General features: G+C 50.0%; 1 protein-coding gene across 4 annotated transcripts in view; it reads right to left on the bottom strand.

Moving 5' to 3' along the window:
- The window catches only part of st14 (ST14 transmembrane serine protease matriptase), a 31,017-nt gene extending 16,292 nt beyond the window's left edge, over positions 1–14,725 (bottom strand). For 3 of the 4 annotated variants that reach the window (XM_083678952.1, XM_083678953.1, XM_083678954.1), the window contains exons 1-7: positions 14,461–14,725; positions 5,817–5,964; positions 4,653–4,813; positions 3,710–3,780; positions 3,186–3,355; positions 2,221–2,256; positions 1,583–1,811 (exon numbers count right to left, since the gene is read on the bottom strand). In XM_083678952.1, coding sequence (XP_083535078.1) covers positions 1,583–1,811; positions 2,221–2,256; positions 3,186–3,355; positions 3,710–3,780; positions 4,653–4,813; positions 5,817–5,964; positions 14,461–14,487 — 842 coding nt within the window. In that variant the 5' untranslated portion in view covers positions 14,488–14,725. Of the gene's footprint in view, positions 1–1,582; positions 1,812–2,220; positions 2,257–3,185; positions 3,356–3,709; positions 3,781–4,652; positions 4,814–5,816; positions 5,965–12,496; positions 12,527–14,460 lie in introns of those variants that run through there. The other variant, XM_083678955.1, reaches the window with a different exon arrangement.
- Positions 14,726–21,164: the final 6,439 nt, after the last annotated feature.

Raw genomic sequence — 21,164 nt, 5'->3', positions numbered from 1 at the left:
ACACACACACACACACACACACACACCTTGAGAGAAGCTGGAGCCAGGGAGGTGTGAATGACAGTGTCAGGAGAGCAGCCATACATTTCTCCCTGTGTCAGGACTGTCATTATTAAGGTATGATAGCCTCATAAAGCCCGTGTCACCTTGGCTGGGGCTGACAGCTCCGTGGCCATGGCAGAATGTCATGCAACGCCTAGCAACCCGTATCTGTTTGGGGCGAGAGCCTGAAATTGCCTGCAGCCCCCTCTTGATTCGTACACACACACACACACACACACGTGCAGGTACACATAACCCCACCCCCCCACGCCCACGCGTTCACACACACACACACACCTAAACCCCTCCCCCTCCACACACACACACCTAAACCCCTCCCCCTCCACACACACACACCTAAACCCCTCCCCCTCCACACACACACACCTAAACCCCTCCCCCTCCACACACACACAGCTAAACCCCTCCCCCTCCACACACACACACCTAAACCCCTCCCCCTCCACACACACACACCTAAACCCCTCCCCCTCCACACACACACACCTAAACCCCTCCCCCTCCACACACACACAGCTGCAATTCCACTCAGTACTCAGTGCTGGCGGAGTGCCCCGCCCCCCACCACCCCCGATAGATGAGGGGTCTTTCTGAGCCAACTCAATCTCAGCAGAGGTCTCCTACACACACACACACACACACACACACACACACACACACACAGGTCTAAATAGGCTACACATCACCAATGAAGTGATTGAAATGATTGAAGACGAGAACTGTTTCTACACACTTGTAAATAGCTTTTTCATTCCGTATCCCCATGACGACATCTCTCTGACAAACACTGTCGTGTTTCTCTGATTCCTCCAGGGACGTGTGGGGAAACTAACCCACACCAGGGGAGGCTGCTGGAGGTAGGAATCGGAGGACGGGGTAATTGTAATGCATGGAACGGAATAAGGAATGGTATCAAACACACCAGCCTCCCCTGAACTACACACGACCACACTCTCATCATCAGGGCTCAGGTCGGGAGGCTTATGGTTAATTGGACAACATTCAATCAAAACAGATACCAGGTTTCCAGGAAGTACAGAACGGACCATTTATCATGTGCCATCTGGATCAAAACAAACAAATGATTGACAAGTAATTATGAGACATGAAATGTATTGGACGTCTCAGTTTGACCGTGTCCTGTAACGACCAATCAATTGCTTGCTAGAAGCTCACGGTGACGACAACTTGGCTCCAGAGAAAATGCCATGGTAACGATCCAGCTGTGTGATTGGATGATAGCATTCCATTGCAGTGACCTCTGACCCCGTTTCACACTGGCCGGCTCTGGCACCGTGTTTGGGAGGCGTCTGGGGCTTACCCCCCCCCCCGAACACTCCACGCTAACCCTGCTCCAGATCAGGGCCAGCTAGCCCAGGGCTAACGTCGGACGCTAGCCCACTTAAGAAAGCACGAGTGTCGACAACTGCTTAGAAACCTCTCGTAGCCCTGGGGTGAAGGGCCCAACGCTCAATGACCAATATGGAAAACACACGTTCTCACACTAACGATGACTCACTCGGTGATGGCCTGTGATTCGTCGGGGCTGAGGGAGTCGTAGATGGAGACGAAGTCGTTGGAACAGTCGTCCTCCACGTGGAAGTTGGAGAAGCGGAGGGAGATGGCGTGCTTCACGTTGGCTCTGATCTGCCACTGGCAGCGGGTGCTGGGGGGGTATCGGTGGGGGTACCCCGGGGACTCGAAGCTCTGCGCCACATCCGTGGCCTCCAGACGGAAGAAACACTCCTCTGGGAGACGCGCACGCGCACGCGCACGCGCACGCGCAGGCGCACACACACACACACACACACACACACACACACACACACGAATCAGCATCACATGCATATCACTTAACTTACCATGCATCTACTGTACCAGTATGACACACAGACATGTAACGTTTAACAGATCAATCATGTCCTGTATAGCATCATGGTGTCACATAGCCTTGCTATGCTAAGCTAACCTCCATAGAGTCTACATGGTAAGGACTGTTCATCAGGTAACGTCATGGGCTAACGCAAAATCGGCTGCCATAAAATTTGAGGGGAGGAGGGAGGAGGGAGGAGGGGGGAGGGAGGAGGGAGGAGGGAGGAGGGGGGAGGGGGGAGGGGGGAGGGAGGAGGGGGGAGGGAGGGGGTGGGCGGTACTCACTAGCTCTGGGGTTCCTGGCCATCCGAGGGTCTGTCACTGTAGGAGAGAAAGATTGGGGGGGGAGAGAGAGAGAGAGAGAGAGAGGGGGCGGGGGGGGGGGACAGAAAGAGTCACTAAGTTGTGAGGCTGACCCAGTTTGAGGCCTGGTCCTGAAGTACTGGGGGTAGTAGGCTGTGCTTTTGCTGTTCCATTACCCTGCTAAGATGGCAGCCAACGCAGCTGTAGCGTCCCTGTCCTTGCCCCCCTGCCCTGCCCCTCCCTCCCTCCCTCCCTCCCAGCGGTGGCAGCCTGTACATCTGTGTGACTGTCTGGGTCCAGTCACACACAGTCTGAACACAACCACAACCACGGTGTGTGTGTGTGTGTGTGTGTGGGGGGGGGGGGGGGGGGTGCAGGAGCTGGTGGTATAGCTGAGGCCTGGGGCAAAAATGTGTTGCTGGTCCTCACCAAAAAAAAAATGGTTTTAGTATTTATTAAATTCAGGGAAAGAGGATAGTGGATGGGCTACGGCCTGGGGCAATCAGCCAGCGGTGGGGGGGGTGGGGGGGGAATCAGGGGGGGCTACTGTAATAGCATTAGAGGACCCAAACTGCATCAAATGATAAATTGTCCCATCTCAGCTCATATACAACAAGAGAGCCTCTGGTGACGTATGCCCAGGCCAAGGTGGCAGTCATTTCCTCTCAGGGATTAATCTCGTAATATCTCATTTAATCCACTTTAATTTCATAATAGCACATCGCCTCATTAGAGCGGGTCAGATATATAGCTCGCAAAATGCCACTTCAATACCACCATCCACACCGCTATTCATACCACCATCCACACCGCTATTCATATCACCATCCACACCGCTATTCATACCACCATCCACACCGCTATTCATACCACTGTAACACCACTATAACACCGGTGGGGGGGTATACTGAGGGGACGGGGGGGGTATACTGAGGGGGCATACTGACATGAGGCGGTGACCTCGCTGATGCGTAGCTCCTGCCGGGAGCGTTTGCCCTGCTCCTTGATGCCCTGCCACAGCAGCTCCAGGACACGCTCCTCTGAGAACTCCGGAAGGACCTCCAGGTCATCTGCCGGGATGTCAAACTGGGACCAGTGATAGGCCAGGACACCCTCACTGGGAAGGGGAGGGGGGGGGGGGAGAGAGAGAGAGTCTCTACAATGTGAGGCTGATGCAGTTTGATGCAGGGTCCTGAAGTATTTGGTGTTTATGACTGAAGGAGAAATGAAGGGTCAAAGGTCTGGGCTTCTGAGACCACTCAGACCAGGGGAGGCCGCTGGAGGTAGAAATCGGAGGACAGGCTCATTGTAATGCATGGAACGGAATGAGGAACGGTGTGTTTGATACCATGCATTACAATGAGCCCGTCCTCCGATTTCTACCTCCACCAGCCTCCCTTGCTGTACATCATATGGAACAGTATATGACTGAACAAGAAACTCAACCCCCCAGCGTGCTTTGCGTCCCTACCTGAAGGCCGTGACCACAGATTTGGTGTAGTATTTGGAGAGGAACTCATCTTTCTTGTAGTTTATCTCCAGCTGAGAGAGAGAGACAGGCAGAATGAACACCTGCTTCATACAGTCACATGACTCAGCACATGTATTAGCCAATCAGAGAGCCTGCAAGTGTGCATGTTCCCGGTCACTCTACATACCATGACACCTCCCCCACACACACACACACACACACACACACACACACCACACATAATGCATAGCACACATCACAACCACACACCATTCACACACACACACACACACCGCACACACCTCCCACACACACACACACCACACATAATGCATAGCACACATCACAACCACACACCATTCACACACCTCCCACACACACACACAATGCATAGCACACATCACAACCGCACACCATTCACACTGCACACACACACACACACACACACACACATGACACGCTACAAACTCTCTCGCGGCAGGGGGGCGCTTTCAGCGACAGAGAGCAGTAGACTGCATCAAACACGTGTCCCTACCAGTTGTTTGGCTGTTGCTGCTAATTGTTGCTAATAGTGCCTGAGGGGTTCCATCTATGGCCGGCAGCCCTTGGTGATCAGACGGTGTTAACTTGAGAATTAAACAACATCCTTCTGAGGAAAAGGCTGTTACTGAAGTGTCGCTATGGAGACAGATGTAGGCAGTCGAGGGGAGGGTCAGAGGGGTGGGGGGGGGGGGAGGGGGGCGGGGGGAAGGACAGGAAGGGGGCTACTGAAAGTTGTTCATCCATCTCCCAAAAGCCCATTTAAAGAGCTAAAGCATGTCCTTCAGACGGCTGTAGTGAAACCGGGCTTTGCTAACATGGCCAGAGGGTGTGTGTGTGTGTGTGTGTGTGTGTGTGTGTGTGTGTTCTGCCCCCCCCCGACCCCCCACCACCACCTCCTCACCATCTCCTCCAGGTCATCAGCCAGCTGTTGGAACTCTGTGCTGCGGGGGTCCTCCAGGGCCTGGCTGTAGCCCAGGCTGTCCAGCTTCATGTGCCCGCTGAACACCATCTGAGCCGGGACTCGCTTCTCACTGATGGTAGCCTCCGCTACACGGTCCTTGACTGGGGGAGAGATGGGGAGGGGGGTGGGGGAGGGAGGGAGGGAGAACCATGAGAGCTGGTTAAGGACTTCAACTAAACAGGAGAGAAAAAAAGAGGGGGGGGGGGGGAGAGACACTTTTTTGGACTTCAAAAGAGCTCTTTGGTCAATAATTAGTTAATTATTAAATCATCAACAAAGAGCGTCATATTCTGTTCATAAAAGATTAAAAAGAGAGAGCGAGAGATAGCGATGGAGAGAGAGATAGAGAGAGGGATTAAGAAACTCTTCATGCTGTGCATTAGTGCCGTTGACGGACGGACATGCAGCACTGCAGCTCCGTCTGAGGTTCTGGGAGCGGAGGACGTTCCACTGGAGCCTCTTCAGCTCCGTCTGAGGTTCTGGGAGCGGAGGACGTTCCACTGGAGCCTCTTCAGCTCCGTCTGAGGTTCTGGGAGCGGAGGACGTTCCACTGGAGCCTCTTCAGCTCCGTCTGAGGTTCTGGGAGTGGAGGACGTTCCACCGGAGCCTCTTCAGCTCTCAGAGCAGTTTGTTTACCAAGCTGGGACTCAGAGGAGCCTTTGATCATCTCTCTTCACGCATGTCTGGCTGTCAGACTTCTGCTCAGTCTAGTCTACGCTGGAGCTCTCTCCTCTCCCTCTCCCTCTCCCTCTCCTCTCCCTCTCCTCTCCCTCTCCTCTCCCTCTCCTCTCCCTCTCCTCTCCCTCTCCACCATTAAACAATAGATGACAGGAATTTAGAAAATCTAAATCTACCAGTCCAACATCAATGGCCAATTAATAGCATGACAAACGTATCTCTGAGTCTCAAAGCTGCCAGGCGATGCTATACTTTAAGGAGCTTGGGAGATGGCTGCGGTGTGGGGTTAGTGTGACTATTGGGACTAGGTTTAGGTGTGTAGCAGTATGACTATTGGGACTAGGTTTAGGTGTGTAGCAGTGTGACTACTGGGACTAGGTTTAGGTGTGTGACAGTGTGACTATTGGGACTATTGCGACTACTCACAGACGAACAGCCATATGAGAACAGCGGCCACGGCAGCCAGGATCAGCACGGCCAGGATGACGCCCACCACCACGCCCGTCTTCCGCCGGGACGCCATCTTCTCCTTATTGGACAGGAACGTCACCCGCTCATGACCTCCGTTACGACCCTGAGAGAGAGGGAGGGAGGGAGGGAGGGAGAGAGTTGTCCTTACTGCAGGCATTTCCCCCCAAACATTTTGAATCAAGGACTTATCATTCCAATATATACAAACAGAGACAAATTTGACACAAGTAATTATCGTGGTATGTTACCTGGGTTAACAGTAACCTGGGGAAATATGATACTCTGCAGTATCATAAACTGCCGACTTGTTTATTTCCTCAGTGAACAAAATGTCCCGAGCAAATGTCAGATTGGCTTGCCAAATTGCCATGCTTATAACCTCCACACCCCACTTAGCAGCTCAACCAAAACAAAAGCTAAATCTCTTCATGTTTTGTTGACTTTAAAAAAATAACCATTTGACTCAATTTGGCATGAAGTTCCATTCAAACTAATTGAAAGTGGTGTTTGGGGGGAAAACATACAAATGTTATAGAGAGTCAGTGTAGGGTGGATGGAGCAGGATGGATTTAGACACAAATGGATGTGAGTGTTCCTCGTGGGCAATTTGCAACACAAGAGCAGTCCCCACCCCTAGTCTTAACACAGGAGCAGTCCCCTCCCACCCCTAGTCTTAACACAAGAGCAGTCCCCTCCCACCCCTAGTCTTAACACAAGAGCAGTCCCCACCCCTAGTCTTAACACAGTAGCAGTCCCCACCCCTAGTCTTAACACAGTAGCAGTCCCCACCCCTAGTCTTAACACAGGAGCAGTCCCCACCCCTAGTCTTAACACAGTAGCAGTCCCCACCCCTAGTCTTAACACAGTAGCAGTCCCCACCCCTAGTCTTAACACAGGAGCAGTCCCCACCCCTAGTCTTAACACAGGAGCAGTCCCCACCCCTAGTCTTAACACAGGAGCAGTCCCCACCCCTAGTCTTAACACAGTAGCAGTCCCCACCCCTAGTCTTAACACAGTAGCAGTCCCCACCCCTAGTCTTAACACAGGAGCAGATACCATTCCATTCCATGCATTACAATGAGCCCATCCTCCACTAGCATCCACTCACTGACCTTGGAGGGGGGGGGGGGGGGGGGGCAACTACAGACAGTCACAAACTGACTCTGCTACAGTGCTATACAAAGAGAGATAGGGGAGGGGTAGGGAGAGGGTGGAGAGAGAGAGAGATAGAGAGGGGAGGGGTAGGGAGAGGGTGGAGAGAGAGAGAGAGAGATAGGGGAGGGGTAGGGAGAGGGTGGAGAGAGAGAGAGATAGAGAGGGGAGGGGTAGGGAGAGGGTGGAGAGTTACAGAGAGAGGGTTTTAGGCTGAGTAAGAAAGGCCCAGGCCGTCTCTACGAACCACACCAGCTAGCCTGGGCCTTCCCCCCTCAGCCTAAAACCAGAACTGACCAGTCAGTCGGTTCTGGTTCTGAAGACCAGACTGAACCAGCGAGTCCCCCCCCCCCCCCCCCCACACACACACACTAAATCAGTACCAGCTAACCCAAACACACACCCACAGACTGGCCATCAGTACCAGCTGACCCAAACACACTCCCACAGACTGACCATCAGTACCAGCTGACCCAAACACTCCCACAGACTGACCATCAGTACCAGCAAGCCCAAACACACACACACAGACTGCACAGTGATACGAGGCAACTCTGACTAAGCAGGCCAGGAGAGGACAGACAATAGCTCTGCTTGTCTCCCTAAAATGACCAATATAGACCTGTACACAATGAACCATTCTGTCAGCCTTTCTCACACACACACACACACACACAGTACACTACATCAGAGACACGTTTAAACAGGCTCACAACAAATCCTGTTAACTTGACGGGCAAAACCTGTTTAGTGACCTGAAAGTACTCTCTCACCCCCGCACACACACACACACACACACCTCCCCTCCCCTCCGTGGACTGTTGACACTGGTATAGTGCTGACGGTCATGAATATGAGCTTACAAAGTGGTGAAGTGGCGTCCCTTTAACTCATTTAGTGCCGAGGGTGAATAAACTCCCCTAAACTGTCAACATAGAGTGCCAAAAATGCATAAATGACGATGCTTCATTTTGAAGACAATCAGAGTGTTGTTGCTACTGTAGGTAAATACCACATAAAACACTTGGCACTCTAGGTGGTGAGTGTTCCGGAATTCTTTGGCAGTTGGTGAGTTAATGTCCAGTGTGACCACTTGGTGTGTCCCTAGGAGAGGCAGGTGGTTAGCCTGAGGTAAAGCACTGTTAGCCTAGCTGTTAGCCTGAGGTAAGGCACTGTTAGCCTGAGGTAAGGCACTGTTAGCCTAGCTGTTAGCCTGAGATAAGGCACTGTTAGCCTAGCGGTTAGCCTGAGGTAAGGCACTGTTAGCCTAGCGGTTAGCCTGAGGTAAAGGCACTGTTAGCCTAGTGGTTAGCCTGAGGTAAGGCACTGTTAGCCTAGCGGTTAGCCTGAGGTAAGGCACTGTTAGCCTACCTGTTAGCCTGAGGTAAGGCACTGGAGAGCAGGCTGGTTAGCCTGAGGTAAGCTGTAAGCAGTGTATTAGCTGTAGACTAACAGGCCTAGCCTAACCTGTCCAACTGGTGGGAGAAGGAGCTCTGTTCTGAGGTGTGGCTGAGAGTGTACACACACACACACACACGTATGTAGAGTGTACATGTACACAGGTATGTAGAATGTAGGCCTGTAGCCCTGTGTATTGTGCATTCACACATTTGAGCTGCAGTTGATGGAGTGACTTGACATTCCACCTGTTTACCAAGTTAAAGGTTAACCAAGAGCTCACATGATTGGAGCTGTTCATTCAACCAATGGTGGTTAAATCATCAACCAGGAAGCAAACAACACCTTCCATATGCCAGTGGCAGCTCTGGAGGGTGGTTAGAGTGTGTGTGTGTGTGTGTGTGTGTGTATCCATCTGTGTCTGGATGAGGAGAACAAGGCTGCTACCACAACACCCCACAAGGCCTCAGGCACCAACATGACAAGTCATCTGGATAGTTCAGTTTCACCCTGAGTCACAGGGAGAGGGGGAAGGAGAGAGAGAGAGAGAGAGAGAGAGAGAGAGAGAGAGAGAGTGGGAGGGACAGAGAAATCCCTGAGTCACAGGGAGAGGGGGAAGGATAGAGGAGAGAGAAAGGGAGACAGAGAGCGAGAGAGAGAGATAGAGAAAAAGGGAGAGAGAGAGCAAGAGGAGGCAGATGAATGAGAGAGAGGGAGGGCCAGAGAGAGAGAAAGGGAGGGAGGGAAAAACATGCAAATAAAACGATATACAGTAGCTATTCGAGTGGAATCAAATAGTGAAATCAGAACCAGAATAGATCCCACCTCTGAACAGGACCCTACTGCTCTTTAGCCAGTGACATGTGATCGCTGATAACTGACAGGCGTGTAAATGAGGTCACGCTACACACATGCTACACGCATCTACACACATGCTACACGCATCTACTCACACGCTACACGCATCTACACGCATCTACACACACGCTACACGCATGTACACACACGCTACACGCATCTACACACACGCTACACGCATCTACACACACGCTACACGCATCTACACACACGCTACACGCATCTACACACACGCTACACGCATGTAACATGACTTGATGAGCAGAATGATAAGGTGATGTTATAAACATATGACGATTCACAACACATCAGTCATAATTGAAGAAGGGAGGGAGGAGGAGAGGAGGAGAGGAGGAGAGGAGGAGAGGAGGAGGGTCAGTGGCTATGCCTGGGTCGTGATAACCAACACCTTTTTGTTTTTATTGCCATCCTTCTATTCCTTCTATTCCTTCTATTCCTTCTACTCCCACTGCACTGCTGAAAGGTAACAAGCATTTCCTTGTGGCGTCGACATCTGTATCCTGTGCATGTGATGAATAAACTCTGATTTGAGGCCTTGCGTTGGCTCCCAGGGCTGATGACAGGCTAACACAGTCCTACTTGGTGTGCACTGATGACCCTGGTGTGCACTGATGACCCTGGTGTGTGAGAGAGAAAGAGAGAGAGGTATCTGAGCTGAACCAGCCAGTAAACATTCCTCTCTCTCTGTAACAGAGTCTGTCTGTCAAGGTCTACTCAACCTGCTCTGTTACCCACCCCACACACACCCACACCCACCCACCCACACACCCACACACCCACACACGGCTCTTTGAAATTCCCTCCATAGAATTCTGAGTTGGGAGTCATCATCAGTCCCATTCGGGTCTCTGTCAGGTGGAAGTGAATACAGTCTGGAGTGCCCAACAACAAATGGAGTCCTCTAGAAACCTGGGGCAAGGAACTGATCTGTTTTTGTACACTTTAGAAGGTCTATTGACCAAATCCGTCAGTGATCATTAATCACAGTGACTTTTGCAAGTAAGCAGTTGCTCTTTAAAGTTTCAGAAGGAACTTAGACAAATAGTTGTCATGCATACAACAGAATGACCGACTAAACCGAATACTCTCAATGAACATGTGACCCGAGATGGTCGGTGGGAATAGCAGCCATTCCATCAATACAACTCCGAGTGTGTCGGACTCAGGGGAGGCTGGTGGAGGTAGAAATCGGAGGACGGGCTCATTGTAAATGCATGGAACGGAATGAGGAACGGCATCAAACACCCAGTGTGTGATACCATTCCTGATTCCATTCCATGCATGACAATCAGAGGACGGGCTCATTTCTACCTCCACCAGCCTCCCCTGACTCAAGAGTGAGTCAGACTGTGACAGCAGTGAGAGGAAATGTGTGTGAAACTACTGTACCACCTGACATTATGACTGTACCACCTGACATTGTGACTGTACCACCTGACATTATGACTGTACCACCTGACATTGTGACTGTACCCCCTGACATTGTGACTGTACCACCTGACATTGTGACTGTACCCCCTGACATTGTGACTGTACCACCTGACATTGCTGTAAGTCACAGTTGTCATCTTCACTGAACACACACACATCCTGACCTACACACACACACACACACACACACACACTTCCTCACAGCTGTCCCGGCCTGCCCTGAACACAGACACACACACACAAAAATCAAACTCATCCTATCTCTATGAGCCAGTTCTCCATACTGTGCTTGATTACACTAGCAGCTACTCTAAGTACTGTTTAACTCCAGACAACTAGACTCGTGTCTAGCCTACCTGGTGAACACTGAACACCAAACACTGTCAATGCTAGCTAGCCTAGCAGAGAGACTGAACACCATCAATGCTAGCTAGCCTAGCAGAGAGACTGAACACCATCAATGCTAGCTAGCCTAGCAGAGAGACTGAACACCATCAATGCTAGCTAGCCTAGCAGAGAGACTGAACACCATCAATGCTAGCTAGCCTAGCAGAGAGACTGAACACCATCAATGCTAGCTAGCCTAGCAGAGAGACTGAACACCATCAATGCTAGCTAGCCTAGCAGAGAGACTGAACACCATCAATGCTAGCTAGCCTAGCAGAGAGACTGAACACCATCAATGCTAGCTAGCCTAGCAGAGAGACTGAACACCATCAATGCTAGCTAGCCTAGCAGAGAGACTGAACACCATCAATGCTAGCTAGCCTAGCAGAGAGACTGAACACCATCAATGCTAGCTAGCCTAGCAGAGAGACTGAACACCATCAATGCTAGCTAGCCTAGCAGAGAGACTGAACACCATCAATGCTAGCTAGCCTAGCAGAGAGACTGAACACCATCAATGCTAGCTAGCCTAGCAGAGAGACTGAACACCATCAATGCTAGCTAGCCTAGCAGAGAGACTGAACACCATCAATGCTAGCTAGCCTAGCAGAGAGACTGAACACCATCAATGCTAGCTAGCCTAGCAGAGAGACAGCCTTCTAACAGGCCTCTGCTGACAGTCTTCAGCTTTAGTTTCTCTTTCATTGTATCTGCAGGCGATGTGGACGGGCTGCCCAGGAGTAAACAGTGTATCTGCAGGCGATGTGGACGGGCTGCCCAGGAGTAAACAGTGTATCTGCAGGCGATGTGGACGGGCTGCCCAGGAGTAAACAGTGTATCTGCAGGCGATGTGGACGGGCTGCCCAGGAGTAAACAGTGTATCAAACACATGGGTTATCTTCAGCTCTGCAAAACAAGGACGACTGTGTGTACATTCCTGAACATGACCTGAACACGCAGCAGGCTGCGGGCGACGCCCATGTCAACACGCTACACAGGAGCGAGGGAACATGTGATCCACTATGGCTTGTCTCACACACACACACACACACACACACACACAGATCAGAAAGAAGAAAAAAAATGACTATTGGGAGTATCGATCTAAAAGAAGACAAAATGCCTCCTCTTTCCAATACGTATGGAGGGCACTGTATATCAAATACACTGGCAGATTGTACCCTACCATACCCCTACCCTACCCTACACAACACAACACAACCCTACCCTACCAGTAAGCTAACCCTACTACCCTGCCCCACCCTCCACTCCACTCCGCTACCCTCCGCAAATCAACCCTACCCTACCTGACCAACGCTATTCTGAATGAACATACTGTAGCTAACAGATAAAGGGTGGTCGCCATAGCGATAGACAGATAGACCTACCGTTGTCTCTCAATCCTCTCCTGTGTGTCTGGTCTCTGATCTGTCTGATCCTGCTCTCTGGGAGCAGGGAACGGGGGGGGACATGGGGGGCGGGGGGGACGGGGGGATCGAGTCACAACAAGCCTGAGTTTCACCGCCATCACCTGACTGGGAGGCGTGCAGACTACAGAATCCTACTTTTGGAAACGGTCCTGGGCATCACCTGGTTCTGGGAGAGGAGGAAGAGGGGCTGACAGCTAGCTATTGTACTCAGAGGCAGGTTAACATTGTCTGGACTGGGAGGGGAGGGGAGGGGAGGGGAGGGGAGGGGAGAGGAGAGGGGAGGAGAGGGCTCAACACTAGGTCTGTACTGGAGACAGGCTGGGAGAGGGCAGGGATGCTTGCCCGTACACCCAATTCTAGTATAGCAGATGTGATTTGGAATCAGGCTCTCGTGATGAGGTAGCCCTACCTTAGACATGCAAGCCAAAGTGCCGGGCGCAGACATTGAGGATGTCCTCTTGGCCTAATGGTAGACGCTTGGGTCTTCCACATGGCAGCAGGAGATGAGCAGGAAAGGAGAGGAGAGGAAAAGAGAGGAGAGGAAAGTAGCAGGAGAGGAGAGGAGACTAACACTAGCTGGTAATCTGGGGCTGAGCATGGCTTGAACAGGGCCAGGGCCAGACACAGGAACAGGAGATGAGGATGAGCTCCACACTAAAGCCACCGTATGACCCAGGGCCCGACCCAGGGCCCGACCCAGGGCTGGGAGAGAGGACTGGACCCAGGGCCCGACCCAGGGCTGGGAGAGAGGACTGGACCCAGGGCCCGACCCAGGGCCCGACCCAGGGCTGGGAGAGAGGACTGGACCCAGGGCCCGACCCAGGGCTGGGAGAGAGGACTGGACCCAGGGCCCGACCCAGGGCCCGACCCAGGGCTGGGAGAGAGGACTGGACCCAGGGCCCGACCCAGGGCCCGACCCAGGGCCCGACCCAGGGCTGGGAGAGAGGACTGGACCCAGGGCCCGACCCAGGGCCCGACCCAGGGCCCGACCCAGGGCTGGGAGAGAGGACTGGACCCAGGGCCCGACCCAGGGCTGGGAGAGAGGACTGGACCCAACACTACCAGCTGAGCTGCTACAGAACACCAGAGCCCATTGGCTGACCTGGGAGAGGAGGGGAGGAACCACCGTGATAATGACAGCACTCCAGCCAGCCTAACCGCCAGAAACTAATCTGCAAAATGTATTAGATATCCAATTATCTTGGAATGATTTCATTGATAATGAGTCTTGACATTCATTATCAACTTTAAAAAGTTAGAAATTGACCGTTTGATCCCTTCAAAAAGCCCTGCGCGAGAATGAAGCATTGGAGTCGATAATCTAGGGGAAGAGTTCAATAGTAGTCTGCTGTAGCTAAAACAAATGTTGTAACCGTTTTTTAACAACCTGTAGCCATTTGGCAGCGCTTCAAAGTCGATCGTCGGGTGTGGTGACCGTTTTTAGACGTTTGTATAGTCGTAACCTACATTTACAGTCGTAACCTAAACATGTGTGTCAAGTTCAACAGTAGTGAAACAGCGCAAACATGTAAAGAAGATGTAAAGATCCTGTAATCATTGCAGATTATTGTTATTGCTGAATCACTGGGATTCTTGGCCAGCGCTCCAGCCTACTCCGTACTGCAGGTCATCAACCTGGGGAGCTGTCAATCTCGAAACCAAGAGTCTAATCTCTCGTCTGATTTAGTTAGACTACTAGGTGTCATCTATTTCAGTCTACCGCAAAATGTGACACTTGGGCTAGGGCTGCGGAGAAACGAAGTGGTAGTGGTAGTAAAGCAAGGTTACAATGCTTAGGTTACAAAGCTAACGTACAAATATTTGTTCCCGACTTTCAAGGGTGGAGTTGCGGCAATCGCCATACACTCCACGATATTGATCAGAGAAGCCTACCTGTAGGAAGGTATTGTGCAAAAACTTACCTCGTATTCAAACCTTGCGGAATTCATTGTCCTCTATTTCTTCAGCGTTAAAATCCAGCAGGTTGAAAACCTCTGCTTTATCAGAACAAATCGACTTCCAAATACACGGAACCAACTCCCACCCCCCACTCCCGAGGTGTCAGGATTGACAAGGGATCGATCAGGAAGAAGATCAATGCAATTTCTCACTAAACACTTTGTAAAAAGGGGCAACGGTCCTTTTGTTGATTCCTCCAAAGAGTCAAAATCCTGTGTTTGTGGAGTGGTGACTGAGGTGTGTGGGCTACTTCACGACAACAGATTTGACATCTCGAAACTGACACTTTCGACAAGGCCACACCTGCGGTGACGTAGGACGGTGATCCGGCTCGTCCGCCAGGTGAGGTTAACGTAACGAGCGAGGAAAGGTACGAATGAGGAAATGTTCTTATTTGTTTCCAATATTTTATTTATGTTATGCTGTCGTTGTAGTAGGATGCTGCTGTGTATCTATATGTCAGCTGTGATGTGTGTTGTTGTTGCTGACTGACTGAAATTTAGTCCGCGTTTTCAGGATGTCATAGTTTTGCAGCATGCAAAGTTTACCACCATTGAGTATGTATAAAATGCCATGATGTCATACTAGATGCCTTTCCATGTATCACATGAATTCACTGCATAATATTCAGGACGTCCTTACCGATTTTAGTCCCACAATTCAATGGAGCAGGTCAGGGAGCCGAGCTGTAGCGAAATATAACCAGTTACCATGAATAACATGGTTGAGTTACAGATGATGGTTTCTCAGTATGAATAACATAGTAGGCCTGTGTTCAAATGCTTCACTATGCTGAAGTGCGTCATCTATGTTGAAATGTGTCGCGCAACAGTGTGGCCTAAATAGTAGGTAGTACGATTAGTATGCAGTATCAGTTCATTGCAAAAAAGTGTTTGTTTTTGTTGACTGTGTTTTATTATGTTGTAATTTTGTATGTGTATTATGTATGATGGCTATTGTTTTTTTATGTCCCATGCACCAACCTCACCAAGTCAATTTCCTGCATGTGCAAATATACTTGGCCAAATAAAAGATTCTGATTCTGATTGTAAACTGTGTGTATGCAGGGCTCCCTTGTAAAAGAGACCTTGGTCTCAATGGGACTCCCTGCTAAAATAAAGGTTAAATAAGTAAATAAATATACTTCCACCATTCAGCCATGGCCACAGTTTCTCAGTATGAATGAGGTTTAGCATGTTGACATGTACCACTTACTGCATACATTTTAGTAAACAGTGGACTCTAAATAGCATGTAGTATGGTAGTAGATACTTTTAGTAAACAGTAGGCAGTACGAGGTTTCGGACACGGCCAAAGTGAGGGACAGTAGACTGTTGAGGGTCAAGGGAGATGACAGGAGGGGGCAGGACTGGGGGGAAGCATTCAAAATGTCTACTGGTGAACTATTTTTTTATCGACTGGTGCCGATAATTGACAGAGCTGAGTCACTGTTTTGATACCATAGAGTTATAAACACTGGAGGGCGCACTCTCCTAAATGAACTTTGATTAGATGGGGAGAGCCCATATAGAGATGCATAGAGTAGGCACCTGCTGTCTGTCCCATAGAGATACATAGAGTAGGCACCTGCTGTCTGTCCCATAGAGATACATAGAGTAGGCACCTGCTATCTGTCCCATAGAGATACATAGAGTAGGCACCTGCTGTCTGTCCCATAGAGATACATAGAGTAGGCACCTGCTATCTGTCCCATAGAGATACATAGAGTAGGCACCTGCTGTCTGTCCCATAGAGATACATAGAGTAGGCACCTGCTGTATGTCCCATAGAGATGCATAGAGTACGCAACTGCTATTTTTCCCTTTTAGATGGATAGAGTAGTATGTCTGCTCATCAGCATCAAAAACATAATTGTCCCAAAAAGGTTTTTACCAAAGTGCACATTTGCCAATCGAACTGTGTCTACATCAATGTAACTTTTCAACAACAATTTAAAAGTTAGCATGCAAAGAGTCCATTACTCCAAAACGTTCATGAGTAGCAAACAAAAAAGGACGTTGCTCACAAATAAACCGCTATCGGTAAAAATCGGAGGACGGGCTGATTGTAATGCATGTAATGGAATAAGGAATTGTAGCAAACACATATGTTTTTCCATATGGAAGTTTGAAACAGGAGCCTACATGGACCTTCTAGAAACAGAAGACTGAACTGCCTGACTCATTTGTACGTAGGCTTGTCATCTATTCCTATCTATCTACAGGCTTCTTTGTCCTTTTCAATCTACCAAATAAGAATCTCTCTCAAAATAGATGGGGTTAACGTAGCCTTTTCGAAAATTGAGGTGGCAATCATTTACATTGGATTGTGTGCAGCCATAGACAAAGAGCGGTATTGTAATGGGAAGGGACAAACGTCGGTTTGTTCACAAAATTGGCTACATGACCCGACACCATGGCCGTCCTCTTCCAGGAAAATGTAGTTTCAACAGTTGTCTTGCGAAATATAAAAAAAAACGAAACTCCCTGTCCTCATTTCTAGTGAAACCATCGCCAATCCCTGAAAACAAAACACATGGCTTTCTCGACACAGCATTACTCATAAGACAACACTCCCACCATAGAGAAATGTTGTTATGTTCCAACATAGAGATAGAACAATCTATGGCCCTCTCTCAGTTGTAAGAAACTCTACTTCTCGCGTCCTCTCCTCTGTCCTCCACTCGTTTCCTACGCTAGGTTCCTGCCGTTAGATATTCTTCTCCACTGCTTGGACGCGGAGGAGAGGACGCGACGCGAGGGCCGACATCTGTACTTCCAAATCCATCATCCTGCATTACCTCTCCAACTCCACCAGATGTCGCTCTCCGCCAGCCGAAACGCCGCTCAGCTCCTCGTCTTCCGTGTTTGCGCTCCTAGGAAAATCCATTGTATGCTTACCCGTACATGGGCGTTCAGTAAAAAAAAAAAAAAGAAAAAAAAAAAAGGGCTTGGTTTTTGTCGGTGTGCCTGCGGCCATATAACAGCCCGGTCTGTGATAGGAGAGAGCAGGAACCGTTGGTGCGCACGCAGGAGATAGCAGAACCCCTCGCGGAGACGGACAGGACAGACGGTGCTGATCTCGCTCTCTGTTTTATGTAACTGTATTTGTGTTTGTTTGGGAATCAACTCAGATTATAAGAAGATATTTGTAGAACCGAGGAACCGGACGAAGAAGGAGTGAAAATGGGACATACCGTGTTTCCCATATTGATGGCTGTGCTGTCCCTGTGCGTTAGGGGAAATGTCGAGGTAAGCACCGAGAGGAATATTCATTTATTTATTAATATTATAATTGTTGTCGTTATCATATCAGGTGTACTCTACGTTAATGTTTTTGCTGACAAGTGGCGTCGTGAAATATCTAATATTGAATATATATATAAGTTTATATCTATATCGTGGCATGTCCTGAATAACAATTATTCGTATCCTTTTTGCTGACGCGCACCGTTATCCTGGACAGATTTAATTTGCAAATGAATGCGCAACCACTGTCAACTGATTAATGACATGTCAACAAGGAGGAAGGCTCAGTGCATCGACTACATGGCTTACATGTGACGTACCCTATCTGGAGGACTGGCAAGTCAGATAGGCAACACACCAAATTAACGAATAGCCTACTCAGCATGCTTTATTTATTTATTTATTTATGCCAGCGCCGCCTAATTTTGTATACCAATTAAAACAATGTTTGAGTAGCCTACATCAGCTTAGCCTCTCCCTGCTTTTGTAGGCCTATGAGAGAGAGAGAGAGAGAGAGAGAGAGAGAGAGAGAGAGAGAGAGAGAGAGAGAGAGAGAGAGAGAGAGAGAGAGAGAGAGAGAGAGAGAGAGAGAGATCCATCTGGGACTCTGGCCTTGGTAAATGGAGAGATAAATGCATTGGGTGGGGGCATCCTGTGTTGCTTGAGGACTGATTGGGGGGGGAAACAAAATCCGCAGGAATAAAGCAGGCAGCGCGCAGACAGGCAGGCTCATGTTCTGATTCCACCAGGCCTATAGCCTTTCACTGCATCAGTTCAGTGGCTCCTGCTGCTATCACCCTATAGCCTAATAGGCTGTCATTACAAAATGCGTAGCCGACAGAAACGAATGCGCATTTTATGAAGTGCGTTTCTACGTTTGCTACGCTCTCCCGTTTGAGCGTCGCAGACTACAGCCTCTGTCTCCGGGGGCGTGTTGTCCGTGTACCGTTCCATGGCACTGGCATGTATGGGGGAAGATGTGTCAGATACCTGCCTGACGTGCCGTCTGCTTTGTCACGGCCGCGGTCGGTTTGATGAATGAATAGTCGCAGTGGGCCTTCCGGCTACCCGTAGGGAGGGAGAAATAGCGCACCTGGTATGATAATGACATTCAGAGACTGAGCTCTCTACCTTGAATCTGGGGCTGGACCGCTTATGGATTTATCTGCAATAGAGGGCTGCTGTAATCTGCTCTCTGCACGTCGGCCCGAATAACCCCCCTGGGAAACTAGAGGAAATATCCCGAAGCATCATAGATTACGGTGGTCTTTCCTTTTTTTTTTTTTTTAAATCATGCTTGATTGTTTCCGCAACAAAACCAACAAAAACAGCGAGACGGCAAAAACAGTTTCATCATGTATTTTTCCATCAACACAAATCTCCTTCATGCGTTGTCGGTGAGAGAGCGTTCTAGAATCGCTTGTATATCCATCGATGCCCATGACGCTTGTATAGATCTGAGAGGATTTGGATAGGTGTAATCTTGTAGGGGCTGTGGGTCGGTGTGGAGATAAGCCCCCGGTTGGAGAGGGTCTGTCTGAGCGAGGCGCTGCGCAGAAATCACTGATCTACAAACAATCTACTGATTATGTGATCAAGATAAGCGAATCTGCGCGGCGAGGTCCTGCCAGACGGGAGTTTCGGAGGACAGATCGATGCGCGTCTACCGACTAAAGCATCCGTCCGTCACTCCCGTGTCTCTCCCGTTTCTCTCCCGCTCTCTGACAGCCAGACTCGGGCTTTAATGAGCTCTTCCAGCGGGGGCCGCTGGGGGGGGGGGGGGCATTACAATGAGCCCGTCCTCTGATTTCTACCTCCACTAGCCTCCCCTGAAGCGACACTCAAGGTTTAATGAGCTCCACCGTCCCACTCAGTCACTAGTCTCTCTGAGTCCTCGCAGGACTGCCGCACCACACCCTGACAGTCGTTCTAGAACTCCAGATTACCACGTTTTCTTTTCTCAGCCAGTCGGGTCATTGACTTAATTCTTAATCAGTAGAATCAACACACACACACACACACACACACACACACACACACACACACACACACAGACACACACACAGACACACAGATACACACACACACACACATATATATATACACACACACACACACACAGACACAAGCACACACAGATACACACACACATATATATATACACACACACACACAGACACACGCACACACACACATATATACACACGTGTTGAAGGGCTAGGGGAGAGAGGGGGGGGGGGGAGGCTGGGGGGAGGAGATGTGTGAGTCATGGGGTCTCAGCTGGAGGGCAGGTAGGCACCAGGGAGGGGGTGGCAGACAGGGGGAGCCGGGGTGGAGGGGTGGGGGGTAATGAGTCATGGGGTCTCAGCTGGAGGGCAGGTAGGCACTAGAGAGGAGGTGACAGGCAGGGGGAGGCAGGGGGGAGATACAGGGGGAGACGGGGGAGGGGGTTATTCTAGTGCAGGTCAGGTTCTCTCATCACTCCTGTTTACTGGTTGTTTATTCAGATCTCAGGTACCAGAGAGGCTGGAGGTGGACTACACACACACACACACACACACACACACACACACACACACACACACATTTTCAAACACACACACGCACACACACACACTTTCAAACACACACACACACACACACTTTCAAACACACACACCACACACACACACACACACACACTTTCAAACACACACCACACACACACACTTTCAAACACACACACGCACACACACACACTTTCAAACACACACCACACACACGCACACACACACACACTTTCAAACACACACCACTCACACACACACACACACGCACACTCACTCACTCACTCACTCACTCACTCACTCACACACACACACAGATATGAGGTAGATAGTAGATATGATGTGTTTATTAACCATAAAGCCTCTCTTCACAGTGTAATAACTCCTGCAGGATAAGAGCCTTTACTGGATTAACGCCATGCGGAGGAGCAGGGTTTACGGTTTAGCTCCACAAGCGACACCTGCTCCACGCGGGGGGGGGGGGGGGGGGGTGTGTGTGTGTGTGTGTGTGTGTGTGTGTGTGTGTGTGTGTGTGTGTGTGTGTGTGTGTGTGTGTGTCTGTGTCTGTGTGTGTCTGTCTGTTTCTGTGTGTGTGTGTGTGTGTGTGTGTGTGTGTGTGTGTGTGTGTGTGTGTGTGTGTGTGTGTGTGTGTGTGTGTGTGTGTGTGTGTGTGTGGAGACCTGCTCCATATGTAGAGGTTTGCTCTAGGGCTTACTGTGTGAAGGAGGAGGCTGGTGTGATGACTGTCTTACCGCGGTTCCACCCCGGTGGCCGTACTCAGGAGCCTGGCAGCTTTCCTCCGGAAGGTTCTCCCTGCCAGTCATTATGAGGACGGACGCTGAGTCATTTTGTGTTGAGAAGTTGTTGATAGTT

This window comes from Argentina silus (genome assembly GCF_951799395.1).
Source record: "Argentina silus genome assembly, chromosome: 10".
NCBI classification, from domain to species: Eukaryota; Metazoa; Chordata; class Actinopteri; order Argentiniformes; family Argentinidae; genus Argentina; species Argentina silus.
The sequence above is the reverse complement of the archived record's forward strand: the minus strand, read 5'-3'. Positions and strand labels throughout refer to the sequence as shown.